At 31.3% G+C, this 21,600-nt stretch overlaps 1 protein-coding gene across 5 annotated transcripts in view; it reads right to left on the bottom strand.

The window, feature by feature from the left end:
• LOC139491017 (uncharacterized) overlaps positions 1-13,049 on the bottom strand; it is a 75,526-nt gene extending 62,477 nt beyond the window's left edge. For 2 of the 5 annotated variants that reach the window (XM_071278260.1, XM_071278262.1), the window contains exons 1-3: positions 3,746-3,868; positions 1,472-1,786; positions 45-362 (exon numbers count right to left, since the gene is read on the bottom strand). In XM_071278260.1, the coding sequence (XP_071134361.1) occupies positions 45-362; positions 1,472-1,786; positions 3,746-3,833 (721 nt within the window). In that variant the 5' untranslated portion in view covers positions 3,834-3,868. Of the gene's footprint in view, positions 1-44; positions 363-1,471; positions 1,787-3,745; positions 3,869-7,564; positions 7,701-12,476; positions 12,706-12,764 lie in introns of those variants that run through there. The other 3 variants (XM_071278264.1, XM_071278261.1, XM_071278263.1) reach the window with 3 other exon arrangements.
• Between the last annotated feature and the right edge of the window lie 8,551 nt (positions 13,050-21,600).

Raw genomic sequence — 21,600 nt, 5'->3', positions numbered from 1 at the left:
AAATGTTGACATTTCATAAGATTTAGCTGCATAAAGAAACTTACATTCGATGACATCAACTCTGACACTATTACTTATTCCTTTACCGGCAACATTATTACCAAAACATGCATAGTACGCATCGTCTGCTAATGAAACATCATTGATGGTCAAATGTGGAAAAGCCAATGAGTTGTCAACTTGATATTTGCCATTACTTATAGCTACCACAATTGCTCTCGTTGAAAAACCATCTAATGAGGTCCTTTGCCAGCCAACAGAGGTAGCAGTTGGTGATGAAGAAATGTTGCACTCGATTATAATTTTTGGAGAACCATCAACTGGAAACTGCTTTTGTGGAGTCGCAATAATGGAGGGAATTTCTGTAAAAAATCGTATAATTTTGTTTATAAAATTTAAGTGTAAACACAGTAACTTTAAATTTTAGTTTTTTTCACCAACTTTTATATGGTAGATCGAACACTTTAACCTGAAAATGAATTAAATTGCCACTATCACATTGTAATTATGGTCATTTAACTGTGTAATATAATTAATATAAAAACATGTGCACTAAATTTTAAGTTGATGTGACTACACTTTCTCTCACGTATTATAAACAGTTTGTTTTAGATTTATGAGTTTGACTGTCCCTTTGGTATCTTTCGTCCCTCTTTCATTATAAATTACCTCTACCAGAAACGGCAACTTATACAATACACACGGAAATACTGAACATACAAACAGACGGACTGAAATATAATGCCCCCTATTGTCGTATATAGGACTTGAATTGTATGAAAATTAAAAATAAACACGTCATACACATGTACATATTGCTTGAAGAAGTACATTAGAAAGCTTTACGAGTTATTATTGTAATATAATAAAATGAATAAATAGGAAATCTATCTATAGATACACTTGTATATTGTGTATAATATATCATTATAACACTGTATGTACTTATAAAATGTTATTATTATTTTGAGGACTCTCAGGAAGATTAGTTTTAACTAATGAGATCATCCTCTTGAAATAAAGATTATTTATTTATTTATTTTATTGTGTCGATAACTTATATTTGGAACGCGTGTCTATACTCTATAGCATATCTGTTTTTGACAAAGATTTACACGTACATCAATAGTATCATGTATGCATATGCTTGCACAGATTTTGAACAAAATTCAAACTGAATATAGGAGGTTTATAATACGTGAGAAAAAAAAAGATGTTCCTTTCCTAAACTTTTTGTGTATACATAAAAAAGAAGATATGGTATTATTCCCATGAGACAACTCTTCACAGGAGACTAAATGACACAAGAATAAACGATAGGTCACCGCACGGCCTCCTTAAATAATAAGCAAAGATCATACCGCATAGTCAGCTATAAAAGGCCCCGAAATGACAAATGTGAACCATTTAAAACCAGAAAACTAACGGCAGAATAAATAAATTAGAATATAATCAAATGAAACTAACTTACCGCTAGTAACATTTAATTTTCCGTTATTACTGTGTCCAGTTCCAGCCAAATTTGTTGCAAAACAAACATAGTTATTCTCGTCCGAAAAGACAATGTTGTTGATAGTCAAATGGGGATTTATCATTGAATCGGTTATATGGTATTTTCCATTGCTGTTCGATGCATAAATGTATTCTGTTGTACTGTCAATTAAAGAAACTCTTCTCCATCCAACTGATGTAGCGACAGGTGATGACGACACGGTACACTGGATTACAATTGCACTAGTACCATAAGGAACGGATTGATATGGTGTCGCAACAATGGAAGGTATGGCTGTAAATATTGATGTGAAATTTTGAATAGATATTGAATAAAATATCAAATATTTCAGGTTGTTTTCTTTGTAAATCAAAAGCAATATTTGTCGATAACTGCTTTTCGTTTAATATACCATAAAGAGGTATTAGCAACCAGATACCATAAATGAAAGTGACAAAGATGACAAGCTTTTAGCAGCCACGTTAGTTCATTTTAAAACAAAATAATCTGATCGTGAATTTCCAATTGCCTTTTAAAATGTAGTTCCAGTTAGTTGAAAAGTAAACATTGTATTTTGACCGATATTGCATTCCAAAATTTCTCTTAAAAATTTGGTACGCACTTGTGAAGTTAAGAAAAATCAGTAATGAGAGATGTTAAAGATGGCAGTACATTTTTACTGCAGACATCAGATGTACAGTAATTGAACAAAGCTTCATCAATATTGCTGAAAAGTTTGTAACATATCATAATGTGTTGAACATGCTTGAAAAATGTTCTCTGTAATAGTGTATCATATTTCAACCATAAGCTCCTCAAAGATTTGTTTGTGTGACATGCTGTGGTGTTAAAAGATTCCTTAAAGAAAATGCTTGTAACAGTTTATATTTGTATGAAATTTTGTTTTAAACAAAACGCAATTCGGTTGATCCAAGAAATTTAAAAAAACGTTTTTGCTATCTTTAACTATAAATGAATGTATAGTAAGTTTGAAAATGGAATTTCGTTCACACCTTCTTTATCACTATTTAATTAAAAAAGTAAAACAAGGTAAACTCAAATAGCGAAAACCATAGCGCGTTAGTACTATAGTGTTATTAACTGGCTGTTTCTGTATTGGCACTGGTATATATTCAAGGTTTGCTGTATTGGCCTCGAGACCCGTAGGGTCGAGGGCCAATACAGCTGACCGAGAATCTATACCAGTGCCAATACAGAAACAGCCAGTTCATAACACTTTTATTAAATGATTTTAAGAGAATTAAAAACCGGAAGTGAACGTCCCGTATTAGCCCATGGGCCAATATAGCTTTTTTCCCGCTTTTTTCTGTATTGGCCCTGTTTTTTCCGTTTGAAAACATTAAGACATTACAAAACATTGCACATCATTTAACCTGTTTATTTTATGACTTTAATTTAAAAAATATTATACAAATGTTTTTATGCATAACGATACTTCAAGAGTAAAGTAATGGCGTAAGAAAATTGAAAACCGGAAGTGAACGTCCTGTATTAGCCATAGGGCTAATACGACTTTTTTCCCGCTTTTTTCTGTATTGGCCCTGTTTTTTTCCGTATTGGCCCTGTTCGAAGAGCAATATTAACTCTTGATTTATATCGACAGTGGAACGTTTTAAGTATTGCACATGCTGATTTATCCGTATTAGGGCTTATTTGCTCATATCATTTAATAAAAGCCTTTATAAAGATACATTTTGATTGTCATAATTGTTGGAGATTAGCTATTTGAAGCTATGATCAACATGCATGTACCATTTTTAATAAAGATGAACAACTTAAATAAAAAGGTGAGAGGTTTTGATAAAAATTGAAGTGCCTGTGAAAACTTTTCAAAACATTTTTGTAATATATTACATTTGAGAAATCTTTGTTATTATTTAACTGCCAAAGCACAAAGTTGCTGAGACAATAAACATTAATCTTTAAAATGTGTTGTACCAAAATTATTTACCATTTCTGTTAGTTTATGTTCCTGTTCAAAGACAGTATGATTTGCAGTAATAGTTGTTATTGTTAAGAGTCATAGTTCTTTCATTTTGTAAATTCGATGTTGGTTGCAGATATTTTTATTTGTTTCATTGAATATATCTTATTAGTATAATGATGTAGACGAAGAGTTTTTTTTTATACTGAGTAACAGTCTTTTTAAGGAAAATATCGTCAAATGCTTTTGCCTTTAGTCGTTGGTCGTGAAGGAAACTACATGGAATCAATCCTTTTGTTTTTACTTACTTTGTCGACAGAACACAGGAACCAACAGAACAAGCAAAGCAAGCCACATGGTCATTGTAGTATTCATACTGAATATAAACACGGTCATCAGGTTCTCAAGGTATGATAATTTGCATCTGAAATGATCAGTTCTGCTTGATGATCAACTTATACATAAACCACTCATATCTAGCAGATATTATGAATAAATACATATAATGTTTTGAGACATTAGAAGGTTATAATAATGTACGATGTATGACATTTTAGATGATTCCTAATTACCGGTTTCTTTTCATTAATTCCTCGATGTTAAAATAAAAGAAAGCAGGCATATAGATCTTTCAATGCAGATAAAATCGAACTTAATTACTTTTGTATTGTATTCATCAACACAAATCGCTACCTGGTCACGATATTTTTTTTCTGTATCTATTCCGAATGAGTGCTTTTTGTTTCTTTGTTTGGCGTTTTTTAAAGTCATTATATCATGTATATTGTGAAATACAATAAGAATAACATAATAAATAAGGGGAGGAGAAGCGAACAAAAGTAAACTGTAGTGTGCAGATATGACATATCCCATGACCTTTCTGATAAATAAAGGAGGTCCATGGGTTTTTATTTTTTTTTATTTGAGGTTATGTACTAGCAAAGGATACATACATAAGATACCCAATGTATTGCATTCCCTTTGAAGTAATCAAAAATTAATTTCATTAACATTTATCTTATCGGAAATTTTATTACACATATATAATGTTTATGTCAAATATTTTTTTTTTTGAATATTTTTTTTATATCTTTACTTTTTGATAACTTCTAAAATCATCGATTCAGTAAACTACAAAAATCATAGCATATATTTATGAAAAGTTTGTCACTGGTTATGACCCTTTACTAGAGATACTACAGATACAGTTAAGTCGGCCTCATATCTGGACTTACATCTAGAAATCGACAATGAGGGTCGGTTGAAAACAAAACTTTACGACAAAAGAGATGATTTCAGCTTTCCAATTAGGAACTTTGCATTTAAGTAGCAACGTTCCAGCAGCACCTGCATAAGGGGTATATAACTCCCAATTGATACGATATTTTCCGTGCTTGCATTTCCCATCATGATTGTTGCTGCTCACAAGGAAGCTGTTAAACCAAGAGTTCCAAATGGTGAAGTTAAAATCATCCCTTCGTAAATTTTACGGACGTCATCACGAGTTGGTTGACCATTATGGAATAACCGTTTCACAAATGATATCGGATATGTTCCTTACGTCGTAACTACAATACCCTTCCCTTTTATGAATGTAACCTACCGAATTAACACTATTTACCGGATTTGTTATCATATAAGCAACACGAAGGGTGCCACATATGGTGAAGGATCTGTTTAACCTTTCGGAGCACCTGAGATCACCCATAGTTTTTGGTGGGGTTCGTGTTGTTTATATTCTTTAGTTTTCTATGTTGTGTCAAGTGTGCTATTGTTTGTCTGTTTGTCTTTTTAATTTTTAGCCATGGCATTGTCAGTTTTTATTCGATCTATGAGTTTGACTGTCCCTTTGGTATCTTTCGTCCCTCTTTTACCTTTACTATTATATAATTATTAATCTTTGAAATATTTAGACTGTTGGATAAAGATTTGTAAAGATGCTTGTTTATTGTTTATCTTACTAAGGCTAACAAGGACTTTCAAGAATGTAACAGTTAAATGTTAAACCTGTAAAAAGTAAAAACACAAAAATACTGAACTCCGAGAAAAATTCAAAAAGGAAAGTCCCAAATCAAATGGCAAAATGAATAGTTCAAACACATCAAACGAATGGATAACAACTGTCATATTCCTGGCTTGGTACAGGGAGTTTCTTATGCAGAAAATGGTGGATTGAACCTGGTTTTATAGCTAGCTAAACCTCTCACTTGTATGACAGTCGCATCAAATTCTATTACATTGTCAACGATGTGTGAACAAAACAAACAAACACATATATTTGTTTAGGGGCCAGCTGAAGGACGCCTCCGGGTGCGGGAATTTCTCGCTACATTGAAGACCTGTTGGTGACCTTCTGCTGTTGTTTTTTATTTGGTCGGGTTGTTGTCTCTTTGACACATTCCCCATTTCCATTCTCAATTTTACAATAAGTAAGATGTCAAAAATAGGGGTACAACAGTCAACATTACGTTATCATCTTAATCACTATAAAAAAAAAAAAATGAAACGGCATACATCAAAATTAACATCCTTATTTTGCTTATATTATACGATTTTATTTATCTATGTAAAATCTAACCATAAAGGATGGAAGGTTTTCAGTACTGGTGTAAAAGTGCGCGTTTGAAATTCGCACAGGAAGACATAAAATAATTTTGTCGTTCAAAGAATGACGGCATACATAAATGCAGAGTCACGTAAAGTAGATATAACAAAAAAAAAACAGACTTAACAGTAAAAGTAATAATAATAATATTTATAAATGAATCTATTAAGCCTAAACCAATATAACATGTAGCATGAATTATTTACAATAAAAATCTATGTTGCATAAAATAGTTATTCCTTAAAAAAAACTTTTTCAAAATTAAAAGAAAAACGAATGTTAAGCCGCTCACTTTGTTCACATCTTATTTGAATTAGATCAGACATGTAGATATTTGAATCCTAAAAATATGTTAAAAACATTTTTCATTTTTCTTTTGATTTATTAAATAAATAAAAAAAATCGGGTCTTAAGGTAGATGGGGTGTGTAAATTATAATCCATAGAATCTTTTAATAATTTGCCAAAATGTAGTTCATATCCTGCTTGTTTAAAAACATTCATAAAATGAATGGGTCACCGGACTTATTTTCACACTACAGGTTGTGCAAAATTGTCAAGATTTTGTATAGATTATGCATGGAAACCCCAAATTTCTGCCATAAAACGCAAACCACATCATAGAATTTTAAAATAAATTATGAGAAGATAGCCCTAATATTATGCTTTCAGATAAGAAAAAGAAAAAATGGGGTCACCGAACTTGTTTTCTTGCTACATGTGAAAATGGGTAAAATCCTAACACATTCTATTGTAAAAGTAACACTATCTGAATTATCTCCCCTTGCATTTGCGTTGCCTCCCCTTATTTGACGAAGTTGGAAAAAAAATTAATCAAACAAAAATATTCTTCTTTTGTAAAATACAATCATAAATATGATCAAACATGGCATTTTCTATATTATAATGAAAATTCTTACACATGAATTACCTACTACCTCAAAAATTTGCACATTTCATAAAAGAATTAGACCTTGTTTTCTAGTATTTCAAAATCCAAGATGGAGGAAGACACCCTATCTACCTTAATTGTCCTCAATAATTAGATCTAATAGATCAAACATTATACTTAATGCATATCCGGAGATATTTCTTCAAAAAGTTTGTATGTCCAGAAATAACACCTATACAACTTTGCACATGCTATTCTTATTCAAGGCATAGAATACTTTAGCTATATTTGGCACAACTTTTTAGAATTTTGGTTCCTAAATGCTTTATTAAATAAATGGCAAGATTAAACGTTTTTCTGTTAATAAAAATAAGTTGTTCTCGCCATTTGTGATTTTTGAGAATGTTTTTGTATGTTGTGGTCTGTTTATTGTTGATATTGATAGCCACATGTTAACAGTATCTAACAGTATTTACCAATATGAAATACCATTTCATTTAATACTTACGTTTCATGCTTACTTTTTATTCAGGTTAAGTGCAAATTTGATTCAACATTAGATTTGATATAAATGTCAAAAAGACAAATATTTTCAAATTATTGGAAAAAAAGCATTCATTACGGTACCTACCTGCAATGTTAAAGGTTTACTGGTTGAATGAGTCTGTGCATTTCAAACAGGAAGTTTCACGGGTAGTAAACTTTCAAAATAATCCTATTTTCCTCGGGAAATGTAATTTAAGTAGCATTCTATTTTGATATATTGTGATTCTCAAAAATGTGGCTTTAAAAACTTTATGTCATGCAATTTAAGTAAAAATGATAGGTATATAATCAACAAAAATGTTTATCTTTTGATCAAATCGTCTACAGAAAACATCAGTCTCCACACTCAACTATTTTTTTTAAAATAATTTCATTGGAGGTCAAGTTGAAATTTGATAATCGACCGATTTCCTAAAACAAGTTACAAAATTAAACTGTATTCAATACAATTGTTCTGTTTAGTAGTGCTTAATGAAGTTTTAAGTGTTGTGGTCAAATAATTTTTAATGTCATTTGATAGGTATATGATAGCCGTTTTGTAAGGCATACAAAAACACAAATTATAATATGTATATCAATTATCAATATTAAAGTATTGTAATAATATTTAATCCTGAACGACAAACAATGAACGGGCGATACAGATAATTGTCTTCAGGATATCACAGTGGGTTCTTTTTATACACCGTTTATCCACTTAATCTTGATTTAGTTTCCGTTTCTTCGTACCTCTTGTTCTAATGTTCGAGAATTAATCATAACAAGGGGAACACTCACTAAAAATATAATATAATTATCTGCCTATATGTTCATATGGTATTTCAAGTTAAGATAAGTTTACATGGGTTGTAAATCAATAATTTGCCCTGTCAAAATCTTCGGAAAAGTACGGCGATTGAAATATTGCCTGCAAGAAAGACGAACTTTAATTCGGATTTGCCATATCGACTGAGTTTTGGTAACCACCCAGTAAACGTAAAAGCAAGAAACCGCCAGGACAGAAAAATGTTCATTAAATTTAGAGAGACAAAACTGATACACCTAATCCTTTAGAAACTGGTAAAACAAAGTGTGATAAAAGTAGAAATGCATGGGAATTATAAAAAAAAAATTAAAAAAAAATCACATCGCTCTTTCTTCTCACTTACATTTCAATCACAAAATGTTAAATTGTCGTTTATATGTTCATGATGTATAAACTCATAATAAACCTTAACAGAGGATTTAGTTAAATATAAGTCATGTATTGGTTAAATACTTGCATTACCATTATGGTCTCCAAAACCCGGTTCTCGTTGCATGTCTTTACCGAAATCGAAATTAAAATAAGGGAACCATATTCAAAGCGCTTGCGATTTTGATGGCGGGATATCTTTTTTCATGTATATGTACGAAAAGAGGGACGAAAGATACCAAAGAGACAGTCAAACTCATAAATCTAAAACAAACTGACAACGCCATGGCTAAAAATGAAAAAGACAAACAGAAAAACAATAGTACACATGACACAACATAGAAAACTAAAGAATAAACAACACGAACCCCACCAAAAACTATGAAGTAATGAGGATTAAGAAGTAAGTAAAAATATCCATCCTTTCGAATAAGGTAAAAGGCATTTTGCAGAGGAATGCAAACTAGAAGAGTAAAAACATCGTTCTCACCAATCAGGAAGTCGAAAAATTAACTTCTAAAAAGCATTTACGATTTGTACAGAAGAAAAATATATAGGAGCCTATTGAAATTTACTGGGGTGTCAAATGATACACTTTAAATACAAATCATGTGTTTTAACCCTGCTATGACACAATAGTGATATTAAAGATAACCTCGTTGTTAAATTATGACCCCTGCTACACTCTATACATTGTATTTAAACGAGATACCTGTAATACATGTAATATGAGACTTCACTACCAAATGTAATAGCAAGTTCAATGTTTAAAGTAAATAGTGAATTTACACTCAAATGAGATTACTTTTTATATAACATCTACATTAGAACTGTTTTTAAAATCTCATTCAGTTATGCTCTATCGAATATCTTCACACAGCTGTTATTGTTAATAGAAAAATATCCTATAATTAACCCATTTTGGCATACATATTTTAGATTATTCAATTTTGAAGAAATAAAACAAATGATTTAACAACGACAAATTAATTAACAACAAGAATGTGGCCATAGTTTTCGAGTGCCCCACTCGCATAATCATTTTCCATTTTTAATGGACGGTGAAAATGGGGTAAAACTCTAATTTGGCATTAACATTATAAATATCATAAAAAGTTATCATAGGGAACATGTGTACTAAGTTTCAAGTTAATTGGACTTCAACTTCATCAAAAACAACCTTGATCCAAAACTTTAACCCGAAGCAGGACAGAAGGACGAACGAACGGACAAATGGACGTACAGACCAGAAAACATAATGCCCATAAATGGGGCATACAATATATACACGAACATATCAATAAATGTGGTAATTCATGTCAATTTGTTTGTGAAGGATTATATATTCGGCAACTCTATATATGAAGTTAGCAATATTTATGAAGCGGTGCAGATACCAATGCAAATGAGAAAAACACAAACTCGTTAATCATAGCTAGACAGACAAAAACAAATGGAAAAAATAATAAGACCAGCATAAAAAATATTAAACGAAAAACAGAACAAAATAAATAATAATTGGAACCAAGCAAAACGGGGCAGGATTTTGCAATCGAAGGTTTCATATATCGGACTGTGCCAGAAAAAGATTTTCAAAATATGTAAAGGAAGTTTGTTAATGCTGCTATTTTTGAATCTTCAATTCTGTACAGCACTAGTATGAAGTCTTATCTTTCATTGGCTTCAAATTTTTCACTTTCAATTATTTTTCTTCAGAAAACTAAAATCCAGGAATTTAAAAACCCACGAGTATGTAACTTTGTCTCCAACCAGGAAAATCTAAAACCACGAATAAAAGTACTTTTTCAGTTTGTGTAAATTCGGTAGTGCAGATTGAAGTAAGAGTACACATTGCTCAAATATTAAAGAGATCTGTAGAAATCAATAAGCTCGGACAAATAAACTTATATGAAAGGTAGATTATACCAATGAGACGACTGTAAACAACCAAACAACATACATGTTCATGCCGCCGCTCGAAAAATTTCAAACTACATTATCTTTAAAACGACATATCTCAAATCTGCTGAGTGAAAAATGATCTGCAGTTGAGGTACAACACTGTTAAAAAACATATGGGAATATTCAAAATTGCATCAAGGTCACAATGCATAATCAAAATATATGACCCAATACAAAATTGGTGATTAATCGGATATGACAACAAGTCATTCAGGTTGGTGTTGCAATGATTATGGGACACATCTGTGATCATGTATTTGAATCAGCGGTCAGACAACTACAACATCTATGAACTTCAAAGAGATTACTGAAGAAATTGTACTTTAAAAATTATTGAAGCAATAACTTCGTTTTGAACAAACATTGGAGATTATTATTTATCATTTGAAAGGGTCATAATAACAAAAACTTTCACCAAATTATGTTCGAAATATCAATCACAGCATAATCGTTGATTTAAAAAACTAGGATAATATAATGATTTCTGCTGCACGAATTCAAACCAATACATATATGTGTATTCAAACAATCGAAATATAAACTGTCGTCTATATTAATTACTTGGTATTATTGAATTCATTTTGGCAACAAATGCAACTATATCAAGTAATTGATATCGACGACAGCATGTAGCTAAGGTTTCAGCAAATTGTGGATAAACAAAATCTCGAATTTCTTGGATAATCAGTAAAAAGCTTTAACGGATCCAATGTCACTGTACAATATGCACACAATTAGAAAATGAATGTCTCTTCAGTAAAGATCGTGGCCAAAATATCAAAATCAAAGAAATCAAAAACCCCAAAAGGACAAAGAAGAGTTCATGATACGTTGAAATTTTTGCATCAAACAACTACTTTAATGTTTTCATATTTTAAGTATCGCCTTATTGCGGAATTAATATCATTCTTACATTGCTTCTGTGGAGGTACAAATGTTGAAATGATACTTAAGCATTTTCCATAGATTACTTAAACACCCAATATATATGCATGCTCTGCCTTTACTGGGATAGAGACATACACTTTATATTCCCTGGTAAACCCAACATTTACAGAAAAGACAACCATAACATTTTTCTAAATCAATATGACAATCTTAATACTTTTCCCGATCTAGTCTAACTGTTAAAAGTCATTTTCGAACAAGTTTCAGACTGAAAAAAGTAAAATAAAAAAATACTGAACTTCGAGGAAAATTCAAAACGGAAGGTCCCTATTCAAATGGCAAATCAAATGATAAAACAAATAAAACGATTGGAAAACTACGGTCATATTCCTGACTTGAAGGAAAGGCGAATTTGTTGATAAAACAATATGTGTGAGCATTTTATTCAATATTTTATTATTTGTGATAATACGCAAACACTTTCAATTCTGCCAGTTGTATTACACCTGAACCAACAATAGGCAGTTTCACATACCGTCCAACCGTTTTGCTTTACATTCTAAGACGATATGTTCCCCTGTTTTTGCAGGACCTTTATATATTGGGTGCATAAAGCCATGTTGTTAAGGGAAGGTCCTACAATAACGTTCGTAGCATAATGATACTGACCTAAAAATACTTTCATATTAATATAAGTTTTGAAATTTGAATATTGAACTTAATGATAGATAATTATGGTACGAGTGATATGTCACTTACAGCAACATAACAAAAATTACACATTCTGTATATCTGATAAAAGAATCAATTTATAACATTGAATTCTGTCTCAAATCTTTTTAGTATTCTTAAGTATTTAGAATAGCAAAATTGGATTTTTTCCATGCTATTTCTTGTGTTTTTATGACCGAAGATGAAAACTGATTTTGGAAATTGTCGACGTAAGGTGTTCATGATCGAAACGTTTACTTACCACACTAAAGTATCTCATTTATTTAGTATAATAGTGTTTAACTTCCATTGAATATGTGTAAATGAAGAATAAGCATCATTAGATATTGCACAGATTCATTCGTAACAATGCTAAATATGTTAAAGACGTCGTTGATGTTGTAATCTCTAAACTTATTGTTGAAAGTATCCTTAATGTGTAATACAATTGTTTACCAAACACGTTTTTCATGAAAGCACAAAATATTTGTGTTCAAAATTTAACGTCCAAAATATTTCCTAGTTTTATTTTGTTACTATTACAACTTACCACAACACTGCGTCCGGCTATACACTTCAATCTGTACAACACTGAACAGCTTTCCTAGATTTACCCATTAAGACGAATTTTTTTCGTTATCGGTGTGAGAAAAAGTACCAGTATTACCATCAAGTGCCAAACTGGCAGAAAACTGTTGATATATCGAACTTTGCTTTGCTGTTTTTCCCTTTGATACTTCATATAGACATATGAATTCAAAAAATTCCTAAATTCATTCGTTTTTTTTACAAAAAATAAATTCCTATGTTTCTTTAGATGAGACATTAAGCATTATATGATTTTACCATATCATGTTCGTTGCTGTCACTATATTGGTTATATAATGCACGATAATACAGATGTGAATTTTTATTTCTATTACATTTTCACTTTCAATTGTACTGATAATAAATTTGTCAAAGGTTGCAATGTAATTGATATGAAGGAATATAAGAAGCAACATTAGTGATCATATGTTTAAATTGTATATTAATATACAAATCTAGAGAAAAAATATGAAGAATTGACAAGGGGATCGTAAACAGATCAAGACTAATGTAAGTTGATTTAATCGGTAAATTCACGAAACTGTACATACTATTTAAATTTATATAAAGAAGAAAGTAGTGACATTCCAGAGCTTGGATTTCTTATCATAATTTCATTAATGGAGTGTTGCAGTTCACAAGGAAGCTATTTAACTTAGAGTTTAGAGTGGTGAAATTCAAATATTTTACGGACGCTATAACGATTTTCTTTACTATAATTTAGGCCTTCTCTTCGTCAAGTTTGACCTACCGAATTAAACTTATCACTGGGCTAATAAGTACTGATGTCACGTGTGGAGATGGATTTGCGTACTCTCCCAGAGCACATGATATAACACGGATTGTGATGAGGTTCAGGTTGCTCAGTCGTTAGATTTTTATATTGCCTGCTATATACATTTGTTTGTCGTTTAGTCCCTTTTTGCCATTGCATTGTCAGTTTGTTTTCGACTAATAAAAAATTGAATATTCCTTTTTTATTTTTCACCATGCTTTATTTTTACCATAACAAAACTTTATTATTCAATATGCAATTATGTGTTTGAAACACAGTGGTCAATTACTTTTGAAGCATTAAAAGTCACATGAATTCTTATCAAATACTCAGTTATATATACTGACAGTCGTAGTTGTAAACTGGGTTGTTTTTTCTTTGCCTTGTTTGTAAGTCAACAAATATTCTGTATGATATAATGTTTTAGTGTTTTGTAAATTGCATTGTTACAAATTATGCCGTTATAATTTAATTGTTCAATATTTTTAATGTCATGCCCTTTTATAGCCGACTTTATTGTACAGATTTTTTTCATTGTTAAAGGCCGTACGGTTGCCTATAATTGCTCACATCCACTTCATTTAAACAGTGATAGATAGCTGTTTCATTGGCAATAATACCACATCTCCTTATTGACGAGGATGATTAACCTGTCCAAGATGGAGCCGCTTGGCGTCGGTAGGAAAATTATCTCTTATATTACAACAACACCATGTATACATTATTTACATTAAAAATATTCATTAACTAAAAAGTTCTATCAATCTTTTAGGGAAACTCCGAAAGGTAAAAGGCGATTACTTATACACAATTCACGATTACAGAACGATTTGAGAAAACACTATGGATGTCCGTAACTTGAAAACAACTTTTTGTATTATACAACTAGTGATGTCCGTCACTCTCTTTAAAAATAACACCCCTATATGATATAAGGTTTGTATGTTTGTATGTTTGTATGTTTGTATATGTATATATAGATAACTCTGACGTATATACGTCGTAATTAAGAAAGATTATAATCATCTAAGTTGAGTCAATGAAATGTTTGGTTTTTTAAAGACGACGGAAACTTCATATGGACAAGTAAAACCTTGAATCTGACAAATCTGTTCAGATTTAAATTTCGACGATGAATCTCTTTTCATTGACAAATTTGTGATGAAGAATGCGTAAAAAAAACCAATTGTAACAATTTGAAAATGATTATTCATTGTAATGATTTCAAATAACCCACTCAAAATCTGTAGAGTACATGCAGAGAACAAAATATGGTTTGCATGTTCTTACAACTAATTAGCGTGTTCTTACAACTAATTGGCGTGTTCTTACAACTCATTGGCGTGTTCTTACAACTCATTGGTGTGTTCTTATCATAAATATCCATGCAACATTTACCGTTGAACATTTCATATTTATAAAAAGAAGAGGATGTATGATTGCCAATGAGACACCTCTTCACAAAAGACTAAAAAAAATAATAAAGGTCATCGTAAGGCCTTCAGCAGTGCATAAAGCTCATACCCCAAAGTCAGCTATAAAGTGCCTCGAAATTACTTATGCAATTATGTAAACCAATTAAAACGGTAAAACTAACGGCTTAATTTGTGAACAAACAATGAACGGAAACAAATATGTAACACAGCAACAAACGACAACCACTAAATTACAGGCTCCTGACTAGGGACAGGCACTTACATACAGACTGTGGCGGGGTTATACGTGTTAGCGAGTTCCCAACCCTGTGGTGTAATAGTACAACACAAGAACGAACTATAAAAGTTAGTTGAAAAAGGCTTAACTCATAAAAAGAATACAAATAGAAATACATTTAACAAAAACACAGAATGTACAAATTTGTTATTTTGTATAAATGAGCCAGTTAAATTATCAAACTAAACCGTAAATCTCGAAACCAGTAAGATTGATGAAATAGCATGCGTAACTTAATCAGTATCATACAAAGCCCCATATATTTGATTTTGATTACGTTAAATGCAATAACTAATATATAATATTATACACAAAAGTAAAAGCACAAAAATATTGAACTCTATAGAAAATTTAAAACAAAAAGACCCTAGTCCCTAACATAATACGATTAGCTCGCTGTTTCAATTTGTATGTCACTTCAGCTTGACACTTACAAATGAATATTAAGCCATCATGGTCTGAATGTATTTTTGACTTTTTATTTCTAGTTTTATGAAATAAAGCAGTCGATGACAGAAGGCGAAAATATTTTTTTCTTGAAGAAAAAAACAATTTTGAGCCTATATATTTTGTTTTTATTAATTTCCCATCCAGTTCTGAATAAATAACAAAGTAAAATGATAATCTTGTCATTTCGGCTCTTTTAAGAGATGTATATGGAAAAGTAATTACAAGAACGTAGACCATTTTTCGCTGTTGCATAACTGAAAAAGTGTTTAAGTACAGCTCTTTATAAGAACCAGGCAGAATGCCATATATATGTGATATATGGGGGGTTCCAGATTTTATCTATAATTGGACTAATAGAAGCAATAAATGAATAAAGCTCGAAAAATAATTTTGAGTGTGAAAATATGAGTGGTTGCCATGGTAACGGACACACTATTTTTGGGTTGTTAAGCATTGTTAAATCATTAAAAAATCAGCTAAATCACCTCATTTTAGAGCCTGATTATGAATAGAATCATGCATTTTTCATTAATGTTCATATGTAACATTTATACAACTTGGTTTTAGCTTCATTTTAGTGAAGATTGCATGTCAACCAAGTTTGTATATTTTTTGGAAAAATGCATATTTTCAACATTTCTGAAATTGGGATTTTTTCGAAATTATCAAATTTCCTCAGGTGTTTTTAAAAAAAAGTGCAAATGTGTACAGAATAGTTAGCACTGTAGTAATGAAGTTTGGATACTACTTTACCAAATTAAATAGAAAAATGCGTGGGATTTTTTTTAGTTTTATCACCATAGCAACCGATTTTTTCCTTGGAAACAGAATTTTTATTTGCAGAATATTGCAGTTTTAGAGCTTAAATGTCCTGAATTGTTTTATAACCAATAAGAAAATACATAAAAGCCAACTCAAACTTTAAATTACTATCGTCAAGTGTTGTTGACTTCAATTGTTACCACGGAAACACATAGTATCCATAGCAACATCCACTTAAAAACTGCAAAAATAGAAATTTATGTAAAAAAATACATAAATAGAGGGTGTTTATTTTCAAATTGGACTATGGCTTCATTCTTTGCTTCACTCACAGTCTTGTCTGGGTTTTTTTTCCTTCAGATTGTTCAATAAATGTAATATATAATGTAACATTGGGGTTGGAGGGGGGGGGGTAGGGGTATGTTGATTTTTTAAAATGTTGCATACAAGTAGATACTTAAAAAAGATAATTGCATTTGGTCGGACTTTGTTCCGAGTTCATCATCTGATTATCAATTTTTGGAAGTTAGCAGATGATGAACTTCATGGGTTTACAATAACTGGGCCAACCTGGCTTATGGCAAGGCAAGATAGATATGGCCCTAACAATTGCAAGAAAATTCTTAATTTCTTATGGCACACACCCGTCTAAGATGTTATTCCAGCATAAATCACATATTGACCTGTAACATAATATTAACAAACCAATAATAGAATCATTTGGTCAAAGCATTTCTAAACTGAAACTTAAGTGTGATGGACGGACGGATAGACGGACAGGCAAATTGAACACATTTTAAGTTGGTGGTGACTTAAAAAAAATAATAATAGTCAATTGTTGATCGCTGATATCAGAAGTCCAGTATAATGGAATCCTCTTTAAATATACATGTAGCTATTAACATATCATTAATAACTCCTTTGTTGTAATACTATCCCGCAATTAAAATTCAGGATCTCCGAGATAGACAAATAGAATACATCTGCTAAGTTTGAATTGTGCTAATCCCGGTAAAATAATAATGCTATTACCGGCAAGATTATCATATCAAAATTATCAAGCAAAATAATTGTATCAATTATGAATTATTCCTTACTATGCGTCTTTCTACATACATCTCATAAGTTCAAGATTCCGATAACATTATATCTTGTTTTGTGTGTGTGTGTGTGTGTGTGTGTGTGTGTGTATATGTGTGTGTGTGTGTGTCAAAAGGAAGGTTGGGATTGATTTTTGGAGTGTTGGTCACAACAGTTTAGGAATTAGGGGCCAAAAAAGGCCCAAATAAGCATTTTCTTGGTTTTCGCACTATAACTTTAGTTTAAGTAAATAGAAATCTATAAAATTTTCACACAAGGTTTGTGACCACCAAAGGAAGGTTGTGATTGATTTAGGGAGTTTGGATTGATGTAAAGCAATTGCAAGTCTAGTAATACTAGCATCATGTGATCAATATTTTGTAATATAATTACAATAAAATACTTATAGTATGTATACGGAGTCTCCCAAATAAGATTTTTTGCTATCGTAATTCGGATTGATGTTGGAATACGTGGATGTTAGGTGTCACTTTTATACTAGGTTCCAACAATTTAGGAATTAGGGGCCAAACAAGGGCCCAAATAAGCATTATTCTTGGTTTTCGCATAATAATATTAGTATAAGTGAAAAGAAATCAATAAAACTTAAACAAGGTTTATGACCACAAAAGGAAGGTTGGGATTGTTTTTGGGAGTTGAGGTCCCAACAGTTTAGGAATAAGTAGCCAAAGAGGCCCAAATACGAATTTTTCTTGGTTTTCGCACCCTAACTTCAGTATAAGTAAATAGAAATCTATGAAATTTAAACACAAGGTTTATGACCATAAAAGGAAGGTTGGGATTGATTTTGGGAGTTTTGATCCAAACGGGTTAGGAATAAGGGGCCCAACAGGTCCAAAATTAAACTTTGTTTGATTTCATCAAAAATTGAATAATTGGGGTTCTTTGATATGCCGAATTTAACCATGTATTTTGATTTTGGATATTGGACCATAATAGGTAATGTCCAATTTAAAATTTAACTGAAGCTTTTAAGTTTTAGTTCTGAGACCACATTCATTATGTGTCAGAAACCTTTGTTGTGTCAACTATTCAATCACAATCCAAATTCAGAGCTGTATCAAGCTTGAAGGTTGTGTCCATACTTGCCCCAATGTTCAGGGTTCGAACTCTGCGGTCGTATAAAGCTGATCCCTGCGGAGCATCTTGTTTTAGGTTCAAATTTCAAAAAAAATATTTTGCTATTCTCAACGTTTTGTTAACCTTTACATGAATTACGCCCCTATTTTCTGTATCTGTCTCTGTAACCTTTATAAAAGACTGCACTAATCCCGAGATTTAGAATGAAACCACTAAGCTGAGAATATTTGCATAAATACAAGATTAATAACAGTAATAATTGGAAGACAAATTCCACACATGGTCAATTTAATTAAATGCAACACTAGAAACAGCGCAGTACATACCAATGCTATTTTTCTTTGTAATTATCAATGTTTTCTAGTCCCAACAAGTTGTAATCATTCATGAATACAAGACTTTAGAGTCCCATGTGTAAAAAAAGAATAAATTTCCGATGTCCCACGCGTTGTGCACACACTTGATCGATTCAAGGTACAACGGCAAAAACTAAAATAAACACTTTTATGGCCGTGCCGCAATTTGGGAGGGGGAGGGGGCGTTGTAGTAGGTTTAATCCATGTCCGTCAGTACATTAGTCGTCACAAAGTTGGTTTCTATTTTGCAAGTTATAGTTTGCCTCAATCCAATCTCATGAAACATGTATACACAATGCTTATTACCACAAAACAGAGATCAAGTTTGAATGTTGTTGGTTAACTATAAAGAAATTTCTAAAAGTGACCATTTGATCTTAAGATGTGGTATAATTGTTAATAAGACAACTCTCTACAAGATACCAATGATCATAAGATAGTATCCAGAAGTAAATTTTGTAAAAATAAAATTCTATTTTTTTCCGTATTTTACTTATAAATGGACTTATTTTTTTTCTGCGGGGAAACATTACATTTACTCTGTGGTTAAAGTTTTTAGAATTTTATTAACTTTCTTAAACTATCCTGGGCATGCTGGGTTTGTACCAAACTTGGACAGAATCTTATTGATGATCATAAGATAGTATCAAGAAGTAAATTTTGTAAAAAGATAAATCCATTTTTTCCGTATTTTACTTTTAAACGGACTTAGATTTTCTTCCAGTTAACATGACATACAGTCTGCAGAAAAAGTTTTTAAAACATTTATTAGATTCATAAACGATCCTGGATTTTTACCAAACTTGAACAGAAGCTTCTTACAATCAAAAAATAGTATCAAGAGGAATATTTTTACCGATTTTTTTCCTCATTTCTGTTGAGCCTGCAATTTACAGCAAAAATAGGCAAGACACTGGGTTCCGCAGAACCCTTACAAATTTATTCTTAAGGCATTCAAATGAATAAAACTGGAGGTTTCCAAAAATCTGACAAAAATCCCAAAACATGACAACTACAATGTACCTTAACTTAGCTCTGAAGCTAAAATCGTTATATCGATGTTATATAAGAAATTTCTGAGAGAAAAAAAATGATTCTATTTATAATCAGGCTCGCCGACCAAACGATATCTTTTCCAAAATCTTCATGTATGATATCTTTAAAAAAATGAACCTACCCCCCTTTTTTACCTTCTAACCCCAATATTACATTATATATTACATTTATTGAAAATCTGAAGGAAAAAAACCAGACAAGACTGTAAGTGAAGCAAAGCATGCAGTCATGTTCCAACTTGAAAATAAACACCCTCTATTTATGTATTTTTTACATAAATTTCTATTTATGCAGTTTCAGAGTGGATGTTGCTATGGTTAATATGTGTTTTTGTGGTAGCAATTGAAGTCAACAACACTTGATGATAGTAATTGAAAGTTTTTATGTATTTTTTATCGGTAATGAAAAAATCCAAGACATTTAAGCTCTTAAACTGCAATATTCTGCAAATAAAACTCCGTTTCCAAGGAAAAAAATCGGTTGCTATGGTGATAAAACTGAAGAAAATCCCACGCATTTTTCTATTCAATTTGGTAAAGTAGTATCCAAACTTCATAACTACAGTGCTAACTGCTCTGTACACATTTGCACTTTTTTGAAAAACACCAGAGAAAATTTGTTAATTTCGAAAAAATCCCAATTTCAAAAATGTTGAAAATATGCATTAAAAATATTCAAAAAAATTACAAATTTGGTTGACATGCAATCTTCCCTAAAATGAAGCTTGAACCAAGTTCTATCAATGTTAGATTTGAACATTAATGAAAAATGCATGATTCTATTCATAAGCAGGCTCTGAATTGTGGTGATTTAGATGTTTTTTGAAAGATTTTACCAAGCTTAACGACCAAAAAATAGAGTGTCCGTTACCATGACAACCACTCATATTTTCCCACTTAAATTTTTTTTTTGAGCAATATTCATTAACTGCTTCTACTAGGCCAATTATAGATAAAATCTGAAACCATCATGTATCGCACTCTGCCTGGTTCTTACAAAGAGCTGTACTTAAATGTTTCGTTTTCAATTTCAAAATGATTTTTGATATATGAACATAATCTTGGTGTGATTAAGTTTTTAAAATGCCTGACTACCTTTTAAAAGCAAGATTAGTTTCATTTAAACATTTAAAATGGCATGAAAATCAACATTTCCTTTATAAAATGGATAAAACAAAATCAGCAGTGTTTATCAAAAAACATAAAAAATACTGATGGTAAAACGTAATAATTCAGAACATTATTTTTAAGGAAACCAGTACGTACAATCTAAGAAAAATAAACAAAGACAGGCAATCCATACCAAAAGGATATCCAGCCTCATAAGTCCAAAATAAATTGCCAACGCCACAGCAAAATAAATAAATAAAAGGACAAATAGTTATTAAAGGTACCAGGATAATAATTTGATACGCCAGACGCGCGTTTTGTCTAAATAAGACTTATCGGTGACTCCTAGTATTTATGATCTTTTTAAAGGATGGAAATCACCAATGGTCAGGTTGC

Source organism: Mytilus edulis, chromosome 10 (genome assembly GCF_963676685.1).
Source record: "Mytilus edulis chromosome 10, xbMytEdul2.2, whole genome shotgun sequence".
Classification (NCBI taxonomy): domain Eukaryota; kingdom Metazoa; phylum Mollusca; class Bivalvia; order Mytilida; family Mytilidae; genus Mytilus; species Mytilus edulis.
The sequence above is the reverse complement of the archived record's forward strand: the minus strand, read 5'-3'. Positions and strand labels throughout refer to the sequence as shown.